Genomic DNA, 21,402 nt, shown 5'->3' on the forward strand with positions numbered 1-21,402 from the left:
GTTGTGCTTAATACATTTTATTAACATAACTTATCAGGTCTCCATCCTCCTGACTTCTTCCTTACCAGAAACTATCTGGAGTACACTCCGGATCCCCGGAGGTGGGATGGTACAGGCTCGATGGCTCCCTTTTTCAGTAGGGATTGTACTTCTTGAAGGAGTAAGGCCTGATGTTTTACTGCCTTTGGGGTGGGTGGACATTTCCACATTAATTCTGGGGTATGGCCCTGTTGGATGATGGACGGCACCCATTTGTTGGTGGTGATGTCTCTACACCATGCAGCGAACATGGAAAGTCGCCATCCTACTGGGGTGATGAAGTGGGGGTTGGGTGTCGTGGCCTGGTCAGGCTTGTTTTGGGGCTTAACTCATGAAGGAGGCACTGCATCTTCGTTGGGTACCTTCTGTAGGTTTGAGATTGTCTCTTATACCCCTCTTGAATGGTGCTGGTGTGGGATGTCTGGACGGTATGAGGACCTGTAGTATCCTGAAGTCCTGGGAAACCTCGCTTTCGCAGAGTGAAAGGGCTGGCGGTGTTGCTGTAATGGGCTATCGGAATGTGCTGTTTCCGTGTCAGCCTTGATGGTTTGAAGGGTTCTGTCGACCTTCATACCGAAGAGGTCGACCCCATCGATAGGCAGGCCCGACTTCAGGCCTACAATGTGTGGCTTTTAATCACCCCTAGCGACTTAACATGGCCCCATGGGCCATCTGGCAGAGAACCCTCTATCCGCTATATTGACGGCTACTGAGATTGCATGTTTTGACGCTGCCTCCCCTTCATGCAGCAATGCCAGCGCTTCATCACTTTTGTCATCTGGTAGGAACTCAAGTATTGGTCCCATTTTGAACCAGAGTTCACGGTATTAGCAGGCGGGGAAAGCCAGTGAATTTGCCATCTTGATGGTAGTTGCAGCCTTCGTGATGACTCTTTCCAAAAGTGTTTGTTTTACCTTTTTGTCAGGAGGTATCATACAGGGAGAGAAGGGGTATGCAGAACTCTTACGGGCTGCAGCCGAGATGTCGGATCTGGGCAGGGCTGTCTACGCAGTGATTTGGGTGCCGACTATGGAACCTTGTATTTCTTCTCAAAGTGATACTTTTTAGGGGGCGCCGAGAATGGATTCCTCATAATAAGGAGGCCATAATCCCAAATATCTTCCAGTACTCTAATGGATACCACTGATTTCCTGGAAGCTTCACGTTGCTGATAAAGGAAACTCACAGTTTCGTGCTCTTAAGGTAGGATATCAAAGAGCTTCGAAGCCCTTGACAGGAGGGCATGAAAGGAGCCAATCTCATCTGGGGCAATTTTCTTGGCAATAGGTCTGCTGGCTCACTGACACCTGGTACCAGGTCTTCAAACTCGTCTGTGGAGTGAGTGCCTGGGAAAAGATCAGATGGATAATCAGCAGCGTTGGTGTCAGTATTCATGAGGGTAACTGGTGGAAAAGGTGGAGCTCCTGGAATAGGTCGCAAGGGTGGGGCCCTCCTGGATGGGGTCCTCCCGAAACTCCTGGGTTTGCACTTGAGGATGTAATGGTGTAGGTGGAAGCCGGTGCTGGAGCTGCAAAATCAGTGTTTGTAAAGTAGACAGTATACCTATCGATACATCTCTGGGGCCAGAAGGTATGTCCTTTGGGACAGCAGGTCTTGGAGGGGATTAGGGGCCACTGGAGGAGCTGGAGTGTGCCTTTGAGTCAGAGGAATGCCTTGTTTTGGTGAACCTGGTGGAGGCATATTACCCGCAGCCTCCTCTTCTTCGCTGCTCGAAGAACACATCTCTGGAACCTCTATGTCCGAATCATTCCCCTGCTGTAGTAGTTGTGTAAAAGGGGCAATTGATGGATAGGGAACGGTTGGCGGTGCATAAGAAGCCAGTGAAAATAGTGGCTGAGCACAAGTTGGCTTGGGGAGGAATAATGCAGATGGTATATCCGTGTCCACAGAAAACCCTCTTGGAAATGTGGAGACCGAAGGCTTCTGGACCATGGTCATTGACAATGCATATGTACTCCGTGATGGTGAAGGCCTGGCCGGCAAAGATGTTGAAGACTTGATCGTCGACGGGACCGACACAATGGTGTTACTGGTGGACATTGTTGTTTTAGTCGTCGTTGAGGTAGCGGACGACATTAGAGGTTTTGGTCATCGCGATGATTTGGGCTGACAGAGCATCTTCAACGGCTTAGTTGACGATGCTGTCGATGATGGGACTGTAGTCGTGGACAAGCATTGTTTTTCCAACAAATGCAGGGATGACAAAACCGTTGCTAAAGTCATTATCGGCACTGAAGTGGTCAACGAGGTGACCATAAGCATAGACTAAGTCATCAACAATACGGACGATGAAGGGGCAGCCCGAGCGTGTGATCCATGTCCCTATTTAGCTTTCATACCTCGGGAAGATTCCTCATGGGACCGCAACCTCTTTGAAGAGCAAGTGCGCTCCTTGGGTCTGCTGTGCCTGGTAGAGGCATAACTACAGACAGAGGAAGAGTCAGAGGTCCCGGCACCTTCATCCTACCAGGCCACCAACCTGCGGTGACGGACCTTGCAGGTCTTGGATGAGAACAACTGTCAGATGGCACTGTTATTCAAGTCGTTAAGACACTGTTGAGGAAAATTCTTAACATAGAAATTCTTGAGATGGCATGTCGAGTAGGCCTTAAAAAGGCTTTTCTTCCTCCTATCTGCCATGTCGATGGACTTCTGAAGGCCTGAAATGGAAGATTTGATCTCGACTCCGAAGACAATGGAATGGTTCGAAACATCACCGCCGTCGGCGAGAAGCGATGCCACAACAAACTAGAAGCTCTTCATGGAAAAAACTAACAAAAATGGCAAAAAAAGTCAAAGAATTGGAAGAGAGAATTCTCGAGGACTCCTAGCACTTAACGTGCAGTAAAAAAATCTCAAGATGGCCACCATGGTGGAGCCAAGGGGACCTGCCCGATTGGCTTTGGCATTATAACCCAAGTGACTGATAGAGCACTAAAGTGACAAGCAGTTTAAAAGATTAAGGGTAAACTGCTTTAATATTACAGAGGCTTCCAAGCCAGACGCCTGGGAATATTCATAAGCATGTGAATCCATGAAAGGAGAAACATGATTATACCTTAATGTCTACTCTGTGTGCTCTGTTCTGTACATCTTGTGACAGGGGTGTTACAATATGATTGATATGCATGATAAACCTACACAAAGTTATGTATTGTGAATGTCTGGGAATTTATTGCATAATTTTATATTCATCATTCTGCAGTGTTGAGGTATTGGGTATACTTCGCCAAAGCCTACAGAAAAAGTATAAAGTCCTTGAACAAATTAACTATTCTAAGAAAATGACAGTTTATATACATACAGAGCATCACAAGTACCTTAGTAATGCATTGAGCTATAGTTCCAAGGCCATAGAGTGCAACACTACTAAAAGGAATGAAGGAAACAACACCCTTTAGGGCAAGACGAAAAGGTAGAAATATAGCTTACCCTATTCTGATGAGCTTCGAGTTTAACAAAGGAGCATTGCCGCAGATCACCACCCATATCAGCAAAGGTTTGAGGGCATGTCTGATTATCTCGGTCATGGGCTGCTAAGGTACGAACCAGCTGCTGAGCAGCCCATTGTCGGTGCTGGGAGGACAACCGTGAAGAAAGGCAGCATGCTGCAAGTGCATTAGCCAGCTCTAGAGGGCCTGAAAGAGAGGCATCATGTAAACAGTAATTATCCAAATGACATTGAGCAGGGTAGACATTCGCTGCACATTGTACACAATACAGTGAAGGATGTCATTTGACAACTTTTTACATATGAACACACAATTTAAAGACGCTAATCTTGGAGTATAGCTTCATTAACCATGCTTTTGCGTGTACCAGTGGAACACTAATAGCAAGAATATGACAAATAAATATTATTTGACAGCATACAATTCTTACAGGTTTTATCTAATTTTGAACACAAATGGTGTCTTATTCCCGATCATGTATTGCTACATTACAAAGTTCATTCAAAAGCAAACACGTTGGCAAACTAAGCAGCTATGAGAATATGTATTGAGCAACATTGGTTGTTTTTACCAGAAGGCAGTTGCAATGGAGGCATGGTATCACAAGTATGACACTGACACAAAAGCTACATTTTGTAAAACCTTTATTAAAGTTTCAATGCGGTTGGAGAAACTCCTACTTTGTCCTATAGCTAGGAAGGGAGTAGTCTCGACCATCAAATCATAAACAAACAGTCCTAGTTGTGTCTTAAATCACAATGGCATATACTAACAAAGAACAAGTTACTTTCTTACCTGGTAACGTTCTTTCGAAAGGATGGTCCGACGACGTATTCCATATCTATGACAGGTAATCACCACAGCTGTGCTGCTTCGGAAACTTTTTTCGGCGTCTGCGTCCTGCGTCGATGACGTCGATGCGCCGCCGTCGAGGACCTCCTCCAACGTCCGACTTCATCCGATGTGATAAGTTGGACGCACGACGCCCGTAGCCTCAGTTTTAGTTTTTTCCCCCAGAACGTGACACATTAGTCTACTGCCAGTCAGACACAAAGCCTTGCGGAACGTAAGCTGCAATCGCAAAAGAAATTCTGCAGCGGGGAAGGTAGGGAGGGAGCGATATGGAATACGTCGTCGGACCATCCCATCGAAAGATTGTTACCAGGTAAGAAAGTAACTTGTTCTTCGAGGGTATTGGGTCCTCCGACGTATTCCATATCTATGACAGACTCCCAAAGCAGTACCAGAGCAAGGAGGAGGGAAAGAATTTAGACTCAAAATTTAGAATTGCCAATCAAATAGCAGAGCAAAGGACCGCCTTGCCAAAGGCCAGATCCTGTCCTCGGATGGAATCGAGGGAATAGTGACGTACAAATCTATGTACTGAAGCCCAGGTGGCTGCATCACAGATGTTGCGAATAGGAACACCCCTCTGCAGGGCAGTAGATGCAGCCATACCCCTGGTAGAATGAGCCCGCAAGCCAGCCGGTGGGTCCTTACCCGCCAAGCGGTAACACTCCGAGTTGGCCAAAATAATCCAGGGAGAAAAAGTCTGTTTCGTCACAGCCTGTCCCAAACGCTTACCAGAGTAACCAATAAAGAGTTCATCGTCCACTCTGACCCGGGACATGCCTGAAACATAAAAGCTTAAAGCTCTCCTAGGATCAAGTCTATGGAGCCTCTCCTCTTCCTTACCAGGATGTGGAGGAGGATAGAACGCCGTAAGAACAACCTTCTGGCTCAAATGAAATTCCGAAACCACCTTCGGAAGAAAAGAAGGACGAACTCTAAGGACAACCCTGTCCTTGTGAAATACAGTGAAGGGTGGCTTAACTGAAAGTGCCTGTAACTCACTCACTCTGCGAGCGGAAGTAACCGCAACTAAAAACACAGTTTTCAGAGTTAACTGCCTCAAAGGGCAAGAATGTAAAGGCTCAAACGGAGCACCCATAAGAAACTTAAGAACAAGGTTTAAATCCCAACCGGGCACCAGGAAAGGTGACGGAGGGAACACATTAGTGAGCCCATTCAGAAACTGAAATCAAAGGGATCTTAAAGTAGGAACACTCTTCAGACGAGCGCTTAAAGATGGACAGCGCCGCCAGGTAACCTTTAATGGTACCCACTTGCAAGCCCCTGTGGGCCAAAGAAAGTAAAAAGGACAGAACCATGGGGATATCACATGCAAAAGGATCCACATTCTGAACTCTGCACCAGTCGCAGAACTTACGCCAACGGTACAGAGACTTTGTTGCTGGCCGTCGGGCCGAGAGCAACACCTCCATCACGTCTTCAGGGAGGTCCCAATCCTTATACCTCAACCTTTCAGAAGCCAAGCGTGAAGGTTGAGGGATCTGACCTCTGGATGGAGAACCTGACCCCCCTCCCGTGAGAGCAGATCGTCTCGGTAGGGAAGACGACGTGGAGGACAGATGGACAAGTCGAGAAGGTCCAGGTACCACGTCCTCCGAGCCCACGCCGGAGCAATGAGGATCATCCGGGAACCGATCTTCCGTACCCTCCGCAGCACTTGCGGGATGACGGGGACTGGAGGAAACGCATACAGCAGTGGGAATGACCACTCCACCACTAACGCGTCTCCTAAGGCACCTTTTGGAGGAAATTCCCGCGAGCAGAACCTCTCGCACTTCCGGTTGACACTGGAGGAGAAGAGATCCACTTGAGGGGTCCCCCAAAGGGTGAAGATCTCCAGGAGAATCTCCTGAGCCAACTCCCACTCGTGAGAGATCGTGCTCTGCCTGCTCAGAGCGTCCGCCGTCACGTTTTCGTCTCCGGCCAGATGAACTGCCGAGATCGAAACTTCCTGCTGGATGGCCCAGAACTCGAGCTGCATCGCCTCCCTGCACAGAGGAAGTGACCCTGCCCCACCCTTTTTGTTGAGGTAGTGCATGGCCACTGTGTTGTTCGTCAGGATCAGGACATTCTCTCCTCGCACAGTCGGCAGAAAAGCCTTCAGGGCTAGCCTGACGGCCCTCAGCTCCAACAGATTGATATGGAGTCTGGACTCCGACGGAGACCAACAACCGCTGACTATCAGCTCGTTGGCATGAGCTCCCCATCCCGTGAGGGATACATCCGTCACGATCGTCACCTCCGGCCAGGGAAGCCAAAACGGAGCCCCCTTCATCAAATTGCCTTCGACGGCCCACCACAGAAAGTCCTGGGCGACCGAGGGCGGCACCTGAACCGGGTCCGACATCCTGCCGGAGGAATGCAACAATTGCATCTTGAGCGCCCACTGCAAAGATCTCATCCGCAGGCGAGCCTCTGGCACCAGAAGAATGCAGGATGCCATGAGGCCGAGCAACCTCAAGAACTCGAACGCTGGGAGCGTCTGGGCATGCCGAAACTTGTGCACCATCTGCTGAATGTGAAGAGCCCTCACCTGGGGAGGAAAACACTGCCCCAGGGAAGTGTCGAGCACTGCTCCGATGTACTGGAGCCGCTGTGTTGGCGTCAAATGGGACTTCTTTAAATTGAGGGAGAGGCCCAGCCTGTGAAGGGAGTGGCAGGTGACGGACAGATGATACAGGACTTGCTCGGGAGAGCTCCCCCTGATCAACCAATCGTCCAGGTAGGGGTAGACATGAATCCCCCTTGCCTGAGATGCGCTGCCACCACCACCATGAGCTTGGTGAAAACCCTCGAGGCGGAGGTCAATCCGAACGGCAGGACCCGAAACTGAAAGTGCGAGTCGCCAACCGCGAACCTCAGGTACTTCTTGTGCTTGGGATGGATCGGCACATGGAGGTAAGCATCCTTGCGGTCGAGAGATACCAACCAGTCCTGAAGCTGAAGGGCCTGGAGGACTTGAGAGTAACCATCTTGAACTTGTCCTTCCTGAGGAGTTTGTTCAAACCGCGCAAGTCCATGATGGGTCTCAATCCCCAGTCTTTCTTCGAAATCAAAAAATAAGGGGAATACCATCCCTTGTTCCTCTCCGCTACAGGCACCAGTTCTATGGCGCCTTTCTCCAGCAGGGCTTGAATTTCCTCCGCAAGGAGCGGATCCGGACTCTTCAAAGAGAGGTTCCCTGGTGGATTGTCGTGAGGCCTCTGCCGAAAGGGAAGACAGTAGCTGTGGGTTATGATCTCCAGAACCCACACATCTGAAGTAATGGCACGCCACTCTACAAGATGCTGCGCCAGCCTTCCCCCAACCGGCGAACCATGGGACATGGCCTCATGACTGAGTGGTAGCGGCTGCGGCGTTACCTGAGGGCAAAGAGGCAACTGCCCGAGCGGCCTTGGCATCACGGGTACCCTGTCGTCCACCTCTGGTACCCCTGCGTTGGCCTCTTTGACTGCTAGCTCCTCTCGCTTTACTGAAGGACGAGTAATAGCGAAAGGAACCACCCCTCCATTGCTGTCCCCTAGGACGAAAAGGCGGAGGTTGGCGAACTGCAGCTCCCAACGACTTCGCTGCAGCTTTGGAGGTCTGCAACCTCTCAAGGCTCTCGTCAGCCTTGCTGCCAAAAAGGTGTTCACCGTCAAAGGGCATGTTGAGGAGCCGGGACTGCACATCAGGAGCAAACCCCGACTTCCGCAACCACGCAAACCTGCGTATCACGGTGCTCGCCGCCATGGACCTGCTGATGCATTCAGCCATGTCCAAACCCGACTGAATGGACTCACACATGGCATCCTTACCATCCTGGACCATAGCAAGGAAACCATCCCGTTCGTCCCCTTCGGGAATATGTTCAGCCGCTAACGCAACACAGTTCCACAGAGTGTGTGTGAAACGCAACAAGGCACATATGGAGTTGGCCGCCTGAAGCGCCATACCCCCAGAAGAAAACACTTTCTTCGCCCAGCCATCAAAACGTTTGTCGTCCCTATCAGGAGGGATGGTAGGGTACGACGCCTGCTTTGCCGGGGCCGTGGCCACCTGCACCAACAAACTCCCCAGAGTGGGGTGCCTGTTCAAGTAGCAGGGGTCGCTACTGGCTGGACGGTATTTTCGCGACAAGGACCTGCCTACCGCCGTGAGACTCTCCGGAGCAGTCCAAGCCGCCGCCAACCTTCTCTGTAGAGCCATATGAAACGGCAATACCGGGTCAGTTGGGGGACCAACATCAAGGATGTCCGTGAGATCATCCTGCACAAACTCCCCTGGGGGAGCAGACCATCCCAAGTACTCGGAGACCCTAGCCATAAGGCGCCGGTACATGGAATCGGCATGAGAGCCAGGCTCAGGCCTACAAAACTCCACCTCCAGAGAGGTGTCCAGTCCACTGGCATCATGCAGTGACTGCCTCAAATCATCAAATTGACTATGGCCCGAGACCATCTCATCTGGAACCTGACTAGGAACCAGGCCATCAGAATCCTCATCCACCTCCGAAATATATTCCAGGTGGTGAAAAGAAGGCACCCGAGAGTGCTTGCTCTTAAGCAGAGCCTTTCTAGGGGGTTCCCCCTTGCCACGGGGTACCTCCGACACTCCGGCCTCGAAAGGCGTCGAGTGAATCGGCGCTGGCGTCGAGAGAACAGGCATCGGCGCCGAGAGGATTGGCGTCGACGTCGAGTAAATCGGCGTCGACGTCAGATGCAGCGCCGCCAGCATCGACGCCGTCGTCACAGTCCTCGAAGCCGGAGCTCCGAGCGTGTCCTTCGACGACCTGAGCGTAGACGGCTTCGACGACTTCCTCGGAGCCGGAGCCTCGAGAAAGCCTGTCGACGCCCTTGACGCCTCAGGCGTCGATGTCTTCCTCGAAGACATCACTGGTGCACACTGTCTCGAACGCGTCGAGGACCGGGACCTGGAACGGGTACGTCGAGAACGAGTCCCCTTGTCCGAACGGGACCTCTCCCGTGACTCGTGCCGACCACTCTTGCGAGCGGTGTCTCTCGACCTCTCACGGCCGACCCCACACGGGGGCGCGGACGGCTTAGTACCCTGCGACTCGAGAATCGCCAGCATTTTCTTCCCGAAGGAAGCCCATTCCTCTGGCGTCGCACGGCTGGTGGGGTAAGCGACGTGCCGGGCAGAGTCCTCAGAAGAGGACTTGGAAGACGACCGCTGTCGGTGCTTCCGAGTATGCCTCGAAGAGGCCGAGGAGTGGCGAGACCGACTCCTAGAAGGAGACCCACGAGACTTCCGACGACGACGCGGAGAGTCACCTCTCGAATCATCCGTCGAAAGCCCTGCAGACTTCCGACTTCTGGGGCTTGGACACCCGACCTACCGACAACTTCTTCTTACGTTCCCGTAAGGCTTTGGACGTGAGCGACTGGCAGTCGATACAGTCATTCGTGTCGTGGGCCTCCCCGAGGCACCAGTGGCAGGCGTCGTGCGAGTCCGTCACCGACATCTTGGACCCACACTCCCCGCAGTTCTTGAAGCCCGGACGCGGGGTCGAAGACGAAGTAGAAGACATCTTCTTACGAAGGATTTTTGCACAAAATACAAACAGGTTAGAAGAACCGAGAAGAACAGAACTCCAAAGAGTCGAGGCGTAACCGAGATTCACAAAGCAACACGTTCGCGGAAAAAACGGAACTGAGGCTACGGGCGTCGTGCGTCCTACTCATCACATCGGATGACGTCGGAGGAGGTCCTCGACGGCGGCGCATCGACGTCATCGACGCAGGAGCCGAAAAAAAGTTTCCGAAGCAGCACAGCTCTGGTGATTACCTGTCATAGATATGGAATACGTCGGAGGACCCAATCCCCTCGAAACCTAATGCCTGCCCTATGCCTTGTACAAAAAACCGTGAAAAGGAATATGTATTTAAATGAAAGCCAGTGTTCAAAAGAATAAATGTGGCTGAGTCAGCTCTCCTTCCTTGGGCAGCCCGGGGTAAGGCGGCCCCTGTAGACAAGACGACACACTATCTCAGGTTCTTAACACAAGACAGTTCAAACTGTGGATACGCCTGGCCTTCCACGTTGTCTTGCTTTCCAATTTCCACGGACACAGTTTAACAAGAAGCTCACAGCGACCCCCCTCTGTCAGCCTCAGACCTCTTACAGCAAAAGTTTACATCGGTCCCCCTCTGCCGGGCTCAGACCTTTCACAGCAAACGTTCACGCCGGTCCCCCTCTGCCGGGCTCAGACCTTTCACAGCAAAAAATTCACAGCACTTGTAGGGGTTCCCTTCCCCTAACTTACTATACTTCTGGTCTCCCTCAGTCGGGCTGAGACTGTTTCCTGATGTCGAAGCCTTTCGATTGTGTCCGATTTTAGCAACAGACCTCTGCAGGAGCACTTCGACTTTTCAGCTTTCAACTCACGCTCCTATGTTATTTACACAGTTTATTCTGCTCTGGGTAGTTCACTGTATTGAGCACCAAAGTTCAGCTTTTCACGTTCTCCTTCTCTCTGGGTTAACTTCAATCACCTTGCTTTTCAGTTCATTCACTTTATCGAGACAACCTTCAACCTTTCGCAGAGGTTTTCGAGTGGGCTACTTCTTTTTGCCGGGCCACTCCGTTACTCAGTATCGCTGACTTTTTAGCTATCATTACTTCAAAGTTAATTCAACATAAGGGGGCTCCTCTTATAAAAGTCACAAGAGAGGGTTTACACATTTTAGTTAAGGATACAAAGTGAAAGTTGTATGCTCAAATCAAGAAAAAGGAGCAATGATTAATAAAACTGCAACTTACGTTTGATTTCGGGCCCAGACACCTACCCGCCCAGATGCATACCCGCACTGTCTCCTGGCAACCCTTGCACTTGGGTCTGTATCTGCAACCCTACAGTCCCCCTTACCTGCACTTAATCCCTGCACTTGCCACCTGCTGGCCGCACTAACTGTTGTTGTTTTGATCACATGTTCAGCACTTTCCACTCCTCCCCTGCCCTTGCACTTTTCCCCTTCCCGCTCCTGTGCACTTGCGTGTTCTCAATGTATTTATATTTGTATTTGTATTTTATTTATTTATATAGCGCACCAGGCCCAAGGACAACCGGGCGCATCATTTAGTTACAGGCATGGTAAAATAGAGCATTAGAATAGAATATACATATATACAAATTATACAGCGTGTAATTACAGGCATGGTGAAGTAAAACAGTAGAATGAGGTGTACATAAAGGTTCATTTATACAGAGAGTGTATAATGTGATAGAGCAGGTAATGGCAGTGAGTCAGTGATGCAGTTGTAGAGACCATGGACGTTATGAGATAGGAGTCATGACGAGTACTGGGCAGACAACCAGGCTGAAGCTTTGCGCTTGAAGGCCGGGAATTAACTTTCTGCTCTAAGTGGATTAGGTAGCGAGTTCCACAGCTTGGCTGCTAGGACTGGGAAGCTGCGTCCACCAGATCTTTCCAAGATGAAGCGTGGGACAGAGAGACAGTTGGTTTGGGCACTTCTGAGAGGACTTACAGTGGTGTGTAGTGCGAATCTACTGGCTAGGTAGCCAGGGGCTAGATTGGCAAGGCTTTTGTGTGTGAGTGCTTTGAGGGAGACTCTTTGGGAGACTGAGAGCCAGCGAAGGCTTCGTCTGGAGTCAGAAATGTGGAGGTTCCTAGGAATATTGAACGCCGCTCTGATGGCGTTATTTTGGATGATTTGAAGTTTATTCATATTGCATTGGTTAGTCCCTAGATAGAGAGCATTGCAGTAATCAACTTTGGATAGGACCAAGGTCCTGGCTAGTGTGGTACAGTTGGCTGGTGAGATGAAGGGGCGGCAGGCTGTGACGAGCTTGCAAGTGTATGAAACGTTGGTTTGTCTGGATAGGGAGAGAGTGGAGTCGATGTAAATACCAAGCGTTTTTGTGTCCTTGGCCACTTTGATGGTGTTGCCATCAATGGTGAAGGCTTTAAACGAGGGGTCAAGTTTGTTAAGTATTTGGTGGGAGCCAAGGATGATGAGCTCTGTCTTGTCGTCATTTAAGCACAATTCGTGCTGAGCCATTCAGGCCTGGATAAGTATTTGGTGGGAGCCAAGGATGATGAGCTCTGTCTTGTCGTCATTTAAGCACAATTCGTGCTGAGCCATCCAGGCCTGGATAACTTGATAAATGTCGTTGATAGCGAGTGAGTCGGTTTTGTGGTCACCTGTGATGGGGATAAGTATCTGGGTGTCATCAGCGTAGTTGGTATACGTAACACCCAGAATATCAAATAGAGGTTTTGTAAATACATTGTAGAGTGACAGGGATACACAGGATCCTTGAGGCACTCCGCAAGTGACTGGGGAAGGTTCTGCGGTGGCGGTAGGGGAAAAGACTCGCATTGATCTATTATCCAGGAATGAGGTGATCCAGGCTGTTGCTTTGTCCGAGAAGTGGGAAGCAGTTTTTAGGTGACGGCATAGGATTTTGTGATTTACCAAATCGAAGGCCGCGGAGAGGTCTAAGAGGAGTAGGATGGCTAGTTTGCCCTTCTCTTTGAGGTCTTCAATCTGGGTTTTAAGGTCAAGTAGAGCTGTTTCAGTGCTGTATCGCGGGCGGAAACCAGATTGCCTCAGACCCAGAAGATTATTGGTTTCTAGGTAATATTGGGTCTGTAGGTATGTAGCACGATCAAGAATTTTTAAGAGGAAAGGGACCGTAGTGATTGGTCGGTAGTTAGTGGGTATGCGGGCGTCCAAGGTGAGTTTTTTCAGGAGAGGGATGACCCAGGCATCCTTGAGGTTGTCCGGGACAACTCCAGTGCTGAAGGACGAGTTAATGAGTGTGGTGATGAAGGTCGCTAAGTTATGAGCGGCTTCCTTAACGATGGTAGCAGGGCAGGTGTCCCCCTGACAATTGGTGGGTTTAAGGTTATTGATAATGTGTTCTACTTCAGTGATGGAGAGAGGTGTGAAGCTGAAGGGTTTCTAGGATTCGGTGTTGGGGTTGATGTTAGTCTGTGGCGGTTTGTGGTGCAGGCTGGGCTGCAAACCAATTTTCTTTTCATTGATTTTGGTTTGGAGGGTGACGATTTTTCCAAGGAGGGCTTTTTGGATGTTAGTACACCAGGTGCTGTCTTTGTAGCAAGTATCGGGGGGAGTGGCAGGGGATTCTAGCTCTTTCAGGATTCTAAATAGCTCCTTGGTGTTAGATTGGGCGAGTTCAATGAGTTTATTGTAAGTCTCTTTTTTAGCCACGAGTATGGCTTCTTTGTAAGTAAGAGTAGGTAGGGCGACACTAGCTTTGTTGGGCTGCCGTTGGATTGCTTTTCCATCGTGCTTCAAGGGTCCTTTTTTCCTTGCGTAGGGTTCTCAGCTGTGGCGTGAACCAGGAGTTGAGGTGGGCCCAAGGTTTGGGTTTTCTTAGTTTGGAGGGCGCAATAAGATCAAGCGCTTTAAGCATTGTTTGATTGTACAAGTCAACCAAGACAGTGGGGTAGAACATGAGGATGAGATATCATTGAGAGCAGGGAGGATGAGTGGGAGTAGTTTAGCGCAAGTTATGTTACGCTTATTTCTAGTGGCGGGTGCTATATTTGGCGTGGGATGGATGATTTTGGCGCAGCTGCTGAAGGTGATAAGATGGTGGTCGGTCCATGCGCATGGTTGAATGGAATCGATATTTGTGTCACAGTTGAGGGTCCTGCCCTTGGAATGGGTAGGCAGAGTGATCTGTTGTGTGAAGCCTAGGTTGAGTAGCAGGTTGTTGATGTCCTGGGCGGGGGCGTCGTTGGGGTCTAGGTAGCCTAGATTGAAATCACCCAATACTATGATCTGAGACTTAGGCTTAGTGTTGGCAGTGAGGATGTGGGAGAGGTCCTCAGCAAACGATGATAGTGGGCCAGGCGGTCTATATATGATGTGGAGTGTGATGGTCCAGTTGGGGGTAATGGCTAGCTTGGCTGTGAGTAGCTCTGCCAAGGTAATTAGGCAGGGGGTGGTGATGCGGATGTTAATTGAAGTTTTGTGGATGATGGCGACACCGCCTCTTTTGGTTTGGTCCGTGTTACGGTCACATCTAAGGATCGTGCAGCCTTCGGGGATTGCTAATGATAGCAGAGGTCCTGAGGCAGCGTGGAGCCAGGTTTCAGTAATGGCTATAAAGTCCAGGTCGCGGGTGGTTATAAGGTCAGCCATGTCGAGTGCATGAGCCTTGAGTGACCTGGTGTTGATCAGGGAAGCCTTAACACCAATGGTGGGGCTGTGCGGTAAGGTACTTGCGTCAGGTGTAATGTCCAGTATGGGTGGGGGTGCGTGGAGGTGGGCAGAGGCTGTGGGCCTGATACGTGATGGTTTGGTTGGCAGGTGGGCGTTGGAAGGACGGTAGGAAGAATGGGAGAGTCTAGCTCCCAATCTAAGATTTCTGGCAGAGACAGAGCAAGGTTGGTTGGGAGTGGGCTTCATGGCAAAATGTTCGAGCCAGAGGGACGGTGAATTGAGGTAAGGGGTGGCAGGAGGGTCGACCATAGTGGCCGATGTAAGGTGTTGCACCTGTGTGCAGCCTGAGGCGCCATGAAGGCATAGCTCGTGTGAGGTGGGGGCCATGTTCGGTATATGTTGAGAGGCACAGGAGAAGAAGGGGCGGACGTGTGGGGTGGCAGTAGCGGTGTAGTAATAGTGTGGTAGTGGTCCCAGTAATGCTGTCAGTTTAAGGGTGAGGCATACTGCAATGTAAATATAGTCAGAGGTAAAAATCTGGACCAGCATAATGGCGTGTGTGTAGGGTTGGCAATGATAAAACAGCAGTAAAAAGGCAGTGCATGGGGGGCTCCTGGGCCTAATCACAGATAACACATCCACAGTAGGCAATGCATGGGGCGGCTCCTGGGTCTAATCACAGCTAACACATCCACACAAGCAGTGCATGGGGTGGCTCCTGGGCCTAATCACAGTTAACACATCAGCAGTAAGATGGGTCCAGTAAGATTGTTGTTTTGACCTCCCTTGTGCCCCTCCCTTGCCTCGTCACGCCCTGAAATACATGTGTATGGGTGCAATGTAATTTAAATATCATATCATAAACATTTCCTTCACTGTTCTGTATTGGGAAAATACTACAGCCAATCATGCCGTTCCCCAAAACAAGAAAACATAATTCTTAAAAAGATAATTCAAAAGGCTGTTTAAGCTGGATAAAAAAGAAATTAAAAAATCAAGCTATTATATTGTTTGCGTATGCTACTTCATGATGTATATTTTCACTGCATCCCTTTCATATCATAAATCTCTTTATTGAGAGAAGGTAAAAGTCACATCAGAATGAAAGAACACATTAACACAAGAAGGAAATGTTACTTACTTGTAACTCCTGTTGTTCATCATCCCACTCCCCTTCCCATGCACTTGCGTGATCTGAATGACACCTGGCCTAGTAGGATCGTTGTCTGTCTTCCCTCTGTTTCCCTCCCTTGCATCGTCGCGCCTTGAAACACCTGTGTATAGGCGCGTTATAAATGCCTTATCATATCATTGGTATCTTTCATAGATTCATATGCTCTTTGAATAGTCCATGTCGTCAGGTTGGGAATATGGGTAATTTAAAGCAGTTTGATTTAGAAAATGAAGAAAACTGTGGCCACTTTATTGTTACATAAAACTTAACTGTATATAATGCAAAATGGGAGGAGGATAAAGCTCACGTTCAGCTGAACAGATGTCAAAAGATTGTCTAACTTTAGACTCCTCCATCAAGTCTCTGTTAGTGCAGTAAAACCTAGTGCAGGAAATTCTAAGTTACTCACCGAAGTGACTATAGTCCTTAGTCCCCTTTCCTCCATATTGCATGGGCGTCCCTTACTAGGGACGGGAGACAGAACCTTTTTCACCAGAAAAAACCTTCCCTTTAAATTTAGAGACGCGTGGGGGTGCAGCCCTAGGACTATGCGCTCCCCTGACTCCGCCCCCTGGCACCACACCTCAGTCCCCATAGACGCAGCGACAATATTTTAACATTGCCTAATGACACCATTTTATTAGGGGGGGGGTGGGTCGTATGGAGGAAAGGGGACTAAGAATACGATAGTCACTATGGTGAGTAACTTGGTCCCATCCCCTTTCCTCCATACTGCAGGGGCGATTACAACCGAGTGAAGCCCTAGGGTGGAGAGGAGACTGCTTAAGCAAATATGTTTCTTAGAACCGCCTGTCCGAAAGCCGCATCTGATCTAGAGCCGGCATCCAAACAGAAATGCTTACAGAAAGCCGAATGGGTGGCACAAGTGGCCGACCAGCTGATGACCTGCCACAGGACCTGCCGTTGGAATGCAATGGGTTGGCCTTGGCTCTGACCGCATGGGCGTGCATGTTAGCTGGAAGTGGCTTGTGCTGCCCTTCATAGGCCTCCTTGATGGCCCAGACCATCCACCTTGCTATAGAGGCCTTGGATGCCTGATACCCGGGCCTTGACCCCCCCCCCCCCCCAAAGGTGACAAAAAGAGCGTCCGACTTGCGGATGCTCTTGGCCCTGTCCAGATAGAATTTCAGAGCGCGTCTGACATCCAGACAGTGCAGAACCCTTTGAGCCTCGTCCTTATGCTCGGCAAAGAAAGAACATAGGTATAACTATTTCCTCATTTAGATGGAAAACGGAGGGTACCTTTGGTAGGAACGCTGGTGTGTCAGCAGGACTACCTTATCCTTGTAAAAAGTAGTACATGACTCTGACGCCACCAGAGCCTGGATCTTGCTGACTCTGCGAGCCGAAGTGAGGCCCACTAGCAGGGCTGTCTTAATGGTGACCAGCCTGATGTCCGCGGACGACATTGAAACGAACAGCTTGTGCGCCAAGGCTCCCAACACTACATTGAATTTATAAAAGAAGACAAAAAGACAGAAGAAAGGATCCGGGGAAGAGCGTGTGGTATTACATGGCCGAAGACAAACCCAGGAGCGCTGGTGAAATCATCCCGTTCCTGTTGACACGGAAAAGGGGATTGGGGTGTGGCGCTGGGGGGCGCAGTCAGCTGAGCGCATACTCCCAGGGTCGCACCCTGTTGTGCCTCTAAATTTAAAGGGGAAGAAGGTTTTTTCTGGTGAAAAAGGTTCCAGCTCATGTCCCTAGGAAGGGACGCTCATGCAGTATGGAGGAAAGGGGATGGGACGTTAGAGTATGAACGAACATCCGCATAGCTGCCCTGCAGATGTCCGCCAGAGGAACACCGGAGAGTAAGGCAGAAGTAGAAGAGACAGCCCCTTTATGGAGAGCCCCTTAGGCTGACCTAGAAGCAGCCTGTTAGCAAGGCGATGGCAAAAAGAAATGCAGGCAAGGACCCATCGGACAATGGAAGGCTTAGACTAAGCCTTGCCATAAACAATGGGACAAGCAGACGTGAGGTCTTTAAGATGGTACTTGAGCGCTGGCATAACATCTAGGGAGTGCAGAGAGCCCTCTGCAGGCGTGGAAAGGAGAGCCAAAGAACACCAGAAGTACCAAAGGTTCATCGAGATAGAACGATGAGGGCATCTTCAGTATGAAGGTTTGATTGGTACTTTGGACTGGTGGAAAACAAGAAAAGGCGGCTTGGAGGAAAGAGCCTGGATCTCGCCAATTCTTCTGGCCGAAGTGATGACAAGCTGTTTTCTAGGAAAGGAACTGCAGGTCAGGCCTATATAAGGCCCTAAAAGGAAGGCCTGTTAGATTGGAGAGCACAACGTTCATTTCCTAAGCAAGAGCGGGTACTGCTGGAAAAGATCCTAAGAGGCCCTTGAGAAATTCTTTGAGGAGTCTGAGGACATAATGAAGGTGTACTTGGAGTGAGCATTAAGAGACATTTTGCAGCCAAGTGAACTTTGATAGAAGCGTGTGCCAGACCAACATGTAACAAGGAGAGGAAGTATGACAGAATTTGCTGATGCTGAAAGTGGGGAGCATTCACACCCTGAGCAATGCACTTCATGGTGTAGCGCTTCCATTTACTGTTACAGCAGGAAACTGGGGCTGGTGCACGTGCGCTCGCCAAGATTCTCTGCTGCCGTGGGGCAGATCAATATGGCCAAACTCTAGGGAAAGAGGAGCTAGGCCATCGGCTTGAGTGAGGCCAGGCAGTGATGAGAGACAGCCCTTTGTCCCTGGACAGCAGATTGAATACTGGAGGAACCTTGATGGGCAGGATTGTGAAAAAAGCTATACGTTCCGGGAACCAAAATTGTCTCGATCAAGACGGGCTACAAGGATCAGTATGCACCACAGCTGTTTGGCATAGTGCAGAACTCTCAGAATGAGCATGAATGGGGAAAAGGCATAAGGAACTTGCATTTCCACGGAAATGTGAAGGTGTCCCCCAGGCGTGCTGGCTGCGGAAATCTGCTTGCAAATGGCGAGGCACTTTGAGTTGCCCTTGGTGGCAAAGAGGTCTATGTCCGCCGTCCCGCATGTTCGAAACAGGAGTAGGACTTGGCTGTGGAGGAGCTCCTACTCATGGCAGGAGTTGAGTTGCCTGCTGAGGCAATTGGCAAGTTTTGTGGATTACAAGCAGGTGGAACAGGGATGGGAACATTCCATGCAAAATGCCCCACATCTTTAGGGATTGTGCTTCAGCGGACAGCATAGGAGATCTGGTGCCGCCCTGTTTTCGAATATAGAACATTGTGGTTAGGTGGTCTCTGAACGCACAAACCACTTTGCTTTGCAGGTTATGCAGGAATGATGTCTCAGCCGAGAATACAACCATCAGTTCCAGGACACTGAAGTGTAGGGATTTTTCCTTAACGACCCAAGGCTTCTGGCATGAAGATTTCTGGTGAGGGCTCCCTAATCCACCATGAACTTGTCTTTCGTTATCGTAAATTAGTGAGCAGGGATGACGAACGAAGCACCTTCAGTAAAATGGCCGATGTACAACCACAAATGTAGGGTGTCGTAGTATATATGCATTAGGAATATTTAGTTGTCCCAATGGCCAGGGATCTGCTGCCAGTGAGCATTCAAGAACTCCTAGATAGGTGGCATGCAAAGTGGACAGTGCTGTGTGAGTGGAATACAAGAGGATATCATTCCCAGGAGGGACTACAGTATCCGAAAGAGGCCACTCATTGCTGTGATAAAGCATATACCTTGGACATAGTGGGCCGAGGAGACTGTGTACAGATGTGCTCCCAGTGTCAGGATTCCCTCTAATCAAAGGGCACGTCACGTCTTATCCCGGTCTTCAGGTCGCGACAGACAATGCTGGGGCATCAAGCACCATCGTACGACATCTAGTTTCCCATTTGTTACCAGGGCAGCAGAACCATCGGCGGTCATCCTTGGCCCCGCCTCCTCGCCTTCGTTACAATCGGCATACCACATGGAGGTTGCCATGGCGAGACTGCCATCCGTTACGTGAGAGCGTACGACGCATTCAGGGGCGGGTACAATAGTTATTTAGCTTCCGGGTTGGTGTCGCTCGGTGCTTCTGATTTCTCCAAAATCCAGTTGCTACTTTTGCCTTGCCCTTAGCATTGATCCTGTTTCCTTGTTCCTTCCTTGCCTCTTGCCTTGTACCTTAGCTCTTGAAAAATGTAATTCCCACGATAACGAACCGGACCACTACTCGACTTCCCAACAGCCTTCTGATTTTGCCTCAGTTTTCTCCAGCACGTTGCCGGACCCGGAATGCTACTTGACCCGCTAATCGCCTACCAATTCTGCCACTGTTCTACCCTGCCCGGTTAACGAACCCGGAAAGAACTTTCACCTGCATTTTGCCTCACTTCTTGTCCTGCCATCGCCCGCACAGAAACCGACTCAGGATTGGTACATCGACTCCTCAACTTCATTTACCCGCTCGATTCAACGGATTCATCTGTCATCCATTCCCTTGCATGCATTGCCTTCTCAGCGCAGGAACTTTTGGACTTCCACCCCTGGCGCTACTAGGTCGTAGGAGTCCGCGTTTCTTCGGGCCAGGTGGATTCTGGGACTAGAGACCATTCCAATCCGTCCTAGGCGTCCTTGTGCCGTCGGAACAAGGTTACACTCTGGCAATACACACCAAGGGACAGTGACTAAAGGAGCATTAACACCCAATCCAGCGGTACATGTTCTGCCTCCATTACTGTCTCTATTTTTCTCTGTATAATCTTGCCATATTAAGCCCTTGTTTTCTCTGTCTCCTAGAGAGGAACCACCTGTTCCTTTTCTCCTCTCTGGCCTGGTACAGACGGCCCTACAATCACTTCTACAGAATCAGGATTCCCCACAGCAGGTTAGCTAGAGTACTAGGTTGATGGTATGTTCATATCCTAACGGTCCTGTTTTTCTACAGTTTCCCGATCACGGCAGCTGCAATCCATTTCTGGTCGACGTTACCTGGTTCCCGCTGGTGTCCTTCATTTCTTGGCCAATTGACCCCTCTGCGTGTACCCTCACCCAGCGAGTTACATAGGTCAGGAGAACTCCTCGCCTACACTACGTGGGCAAGTTATCTAGTTATTCTCTGGCATTCAAGGCAGCTTTCTGATATATTTGACACCCAGAAGCTATGAAGGATTTGTTGTAGTTGATTGAGAAGCGCAACAAGGACAGACAAGGATATTGTAGCCTCTTTGCTTGCGGGGAAGGGGCTGGGATGGTGCCATGAACAACCAGTCTTAATACCAGTAGACATGTATGCCTGACTTCTGGAGGTGTGTAGCCACTAGGGCCAGGCATTTCTTGAACACCTGTGGGGCTGGACTTTATGCCAAAGGGACGTCCTCAAACTGGTAATGAAGGCCTGCCACAGTGAAGCGCAGGGATTTTCGATGGCACTGGTGGATATGCGGCTTCCAAATCCAGGGATGACATGAAATCCACTTCGGCCAGTTGACGGAGGATGTGTTTCAATGAAACCATCCATAAGGACTGTGAGTGAACACATTTGTTTAGATAGCCGAGGTCCAGTATGGCCCTCCAACTGCCAGATTCTTTTGTGGATGAGCAAGTAATGTAAGTAAACTCCCTGGTTCCACTGGGAGCGGGGAACCCACTCTTGAAAGGCGCAAGAGATGCTCCAGCTTAAGTGTGTCAAGCTGTTTTTCCGCCATGTTGAAGGGAGGA

General features: G+C 49.9%; 1 protein-coding gene across 10 annotated transcripts in view; it reads right to left on the bottom strand.

Moving 5' to 3' along the window:
- HERC1 (HECT and RLD domain containing E3 ubiquitin protein ligase family member 1) overlaps positions 1-21,402 on the bottom strand; it is a 3,379,312-nt gene that overhangs the window by 928,061 nt on the left and 2,429,849 nt on the right. For all 10 annotated transcript variants that reach the window (XM_069624399.1, XM_069624403.1, XM_069624396.1 and 7 more), the window contains exon 51: positions 3,493-3,698. In XM_069624399.1, the coding sequence (XP_069480500.1) occupies positions 3,493-3,698 (206 nt within the window). The remainder of the gene's footprint in view (positions 1-3,492; positions 3,699-21,402) is intronic.

This window comes from Ambystoma mexicanum, chromosome 11 (assembly GCF_040938575.1).
Source record: "Ambystoma mexicanum isolate Mex_15411 chromosome 11, UKY_AmexF1_1, whole genome shotgun sequence".
Lineage (NCBI taxonomy): Eukaryota > Metazoa > Chordata > Amphibia > Caudata > Ambystomatidae > Ambystoma > Ambystoma mexicanum.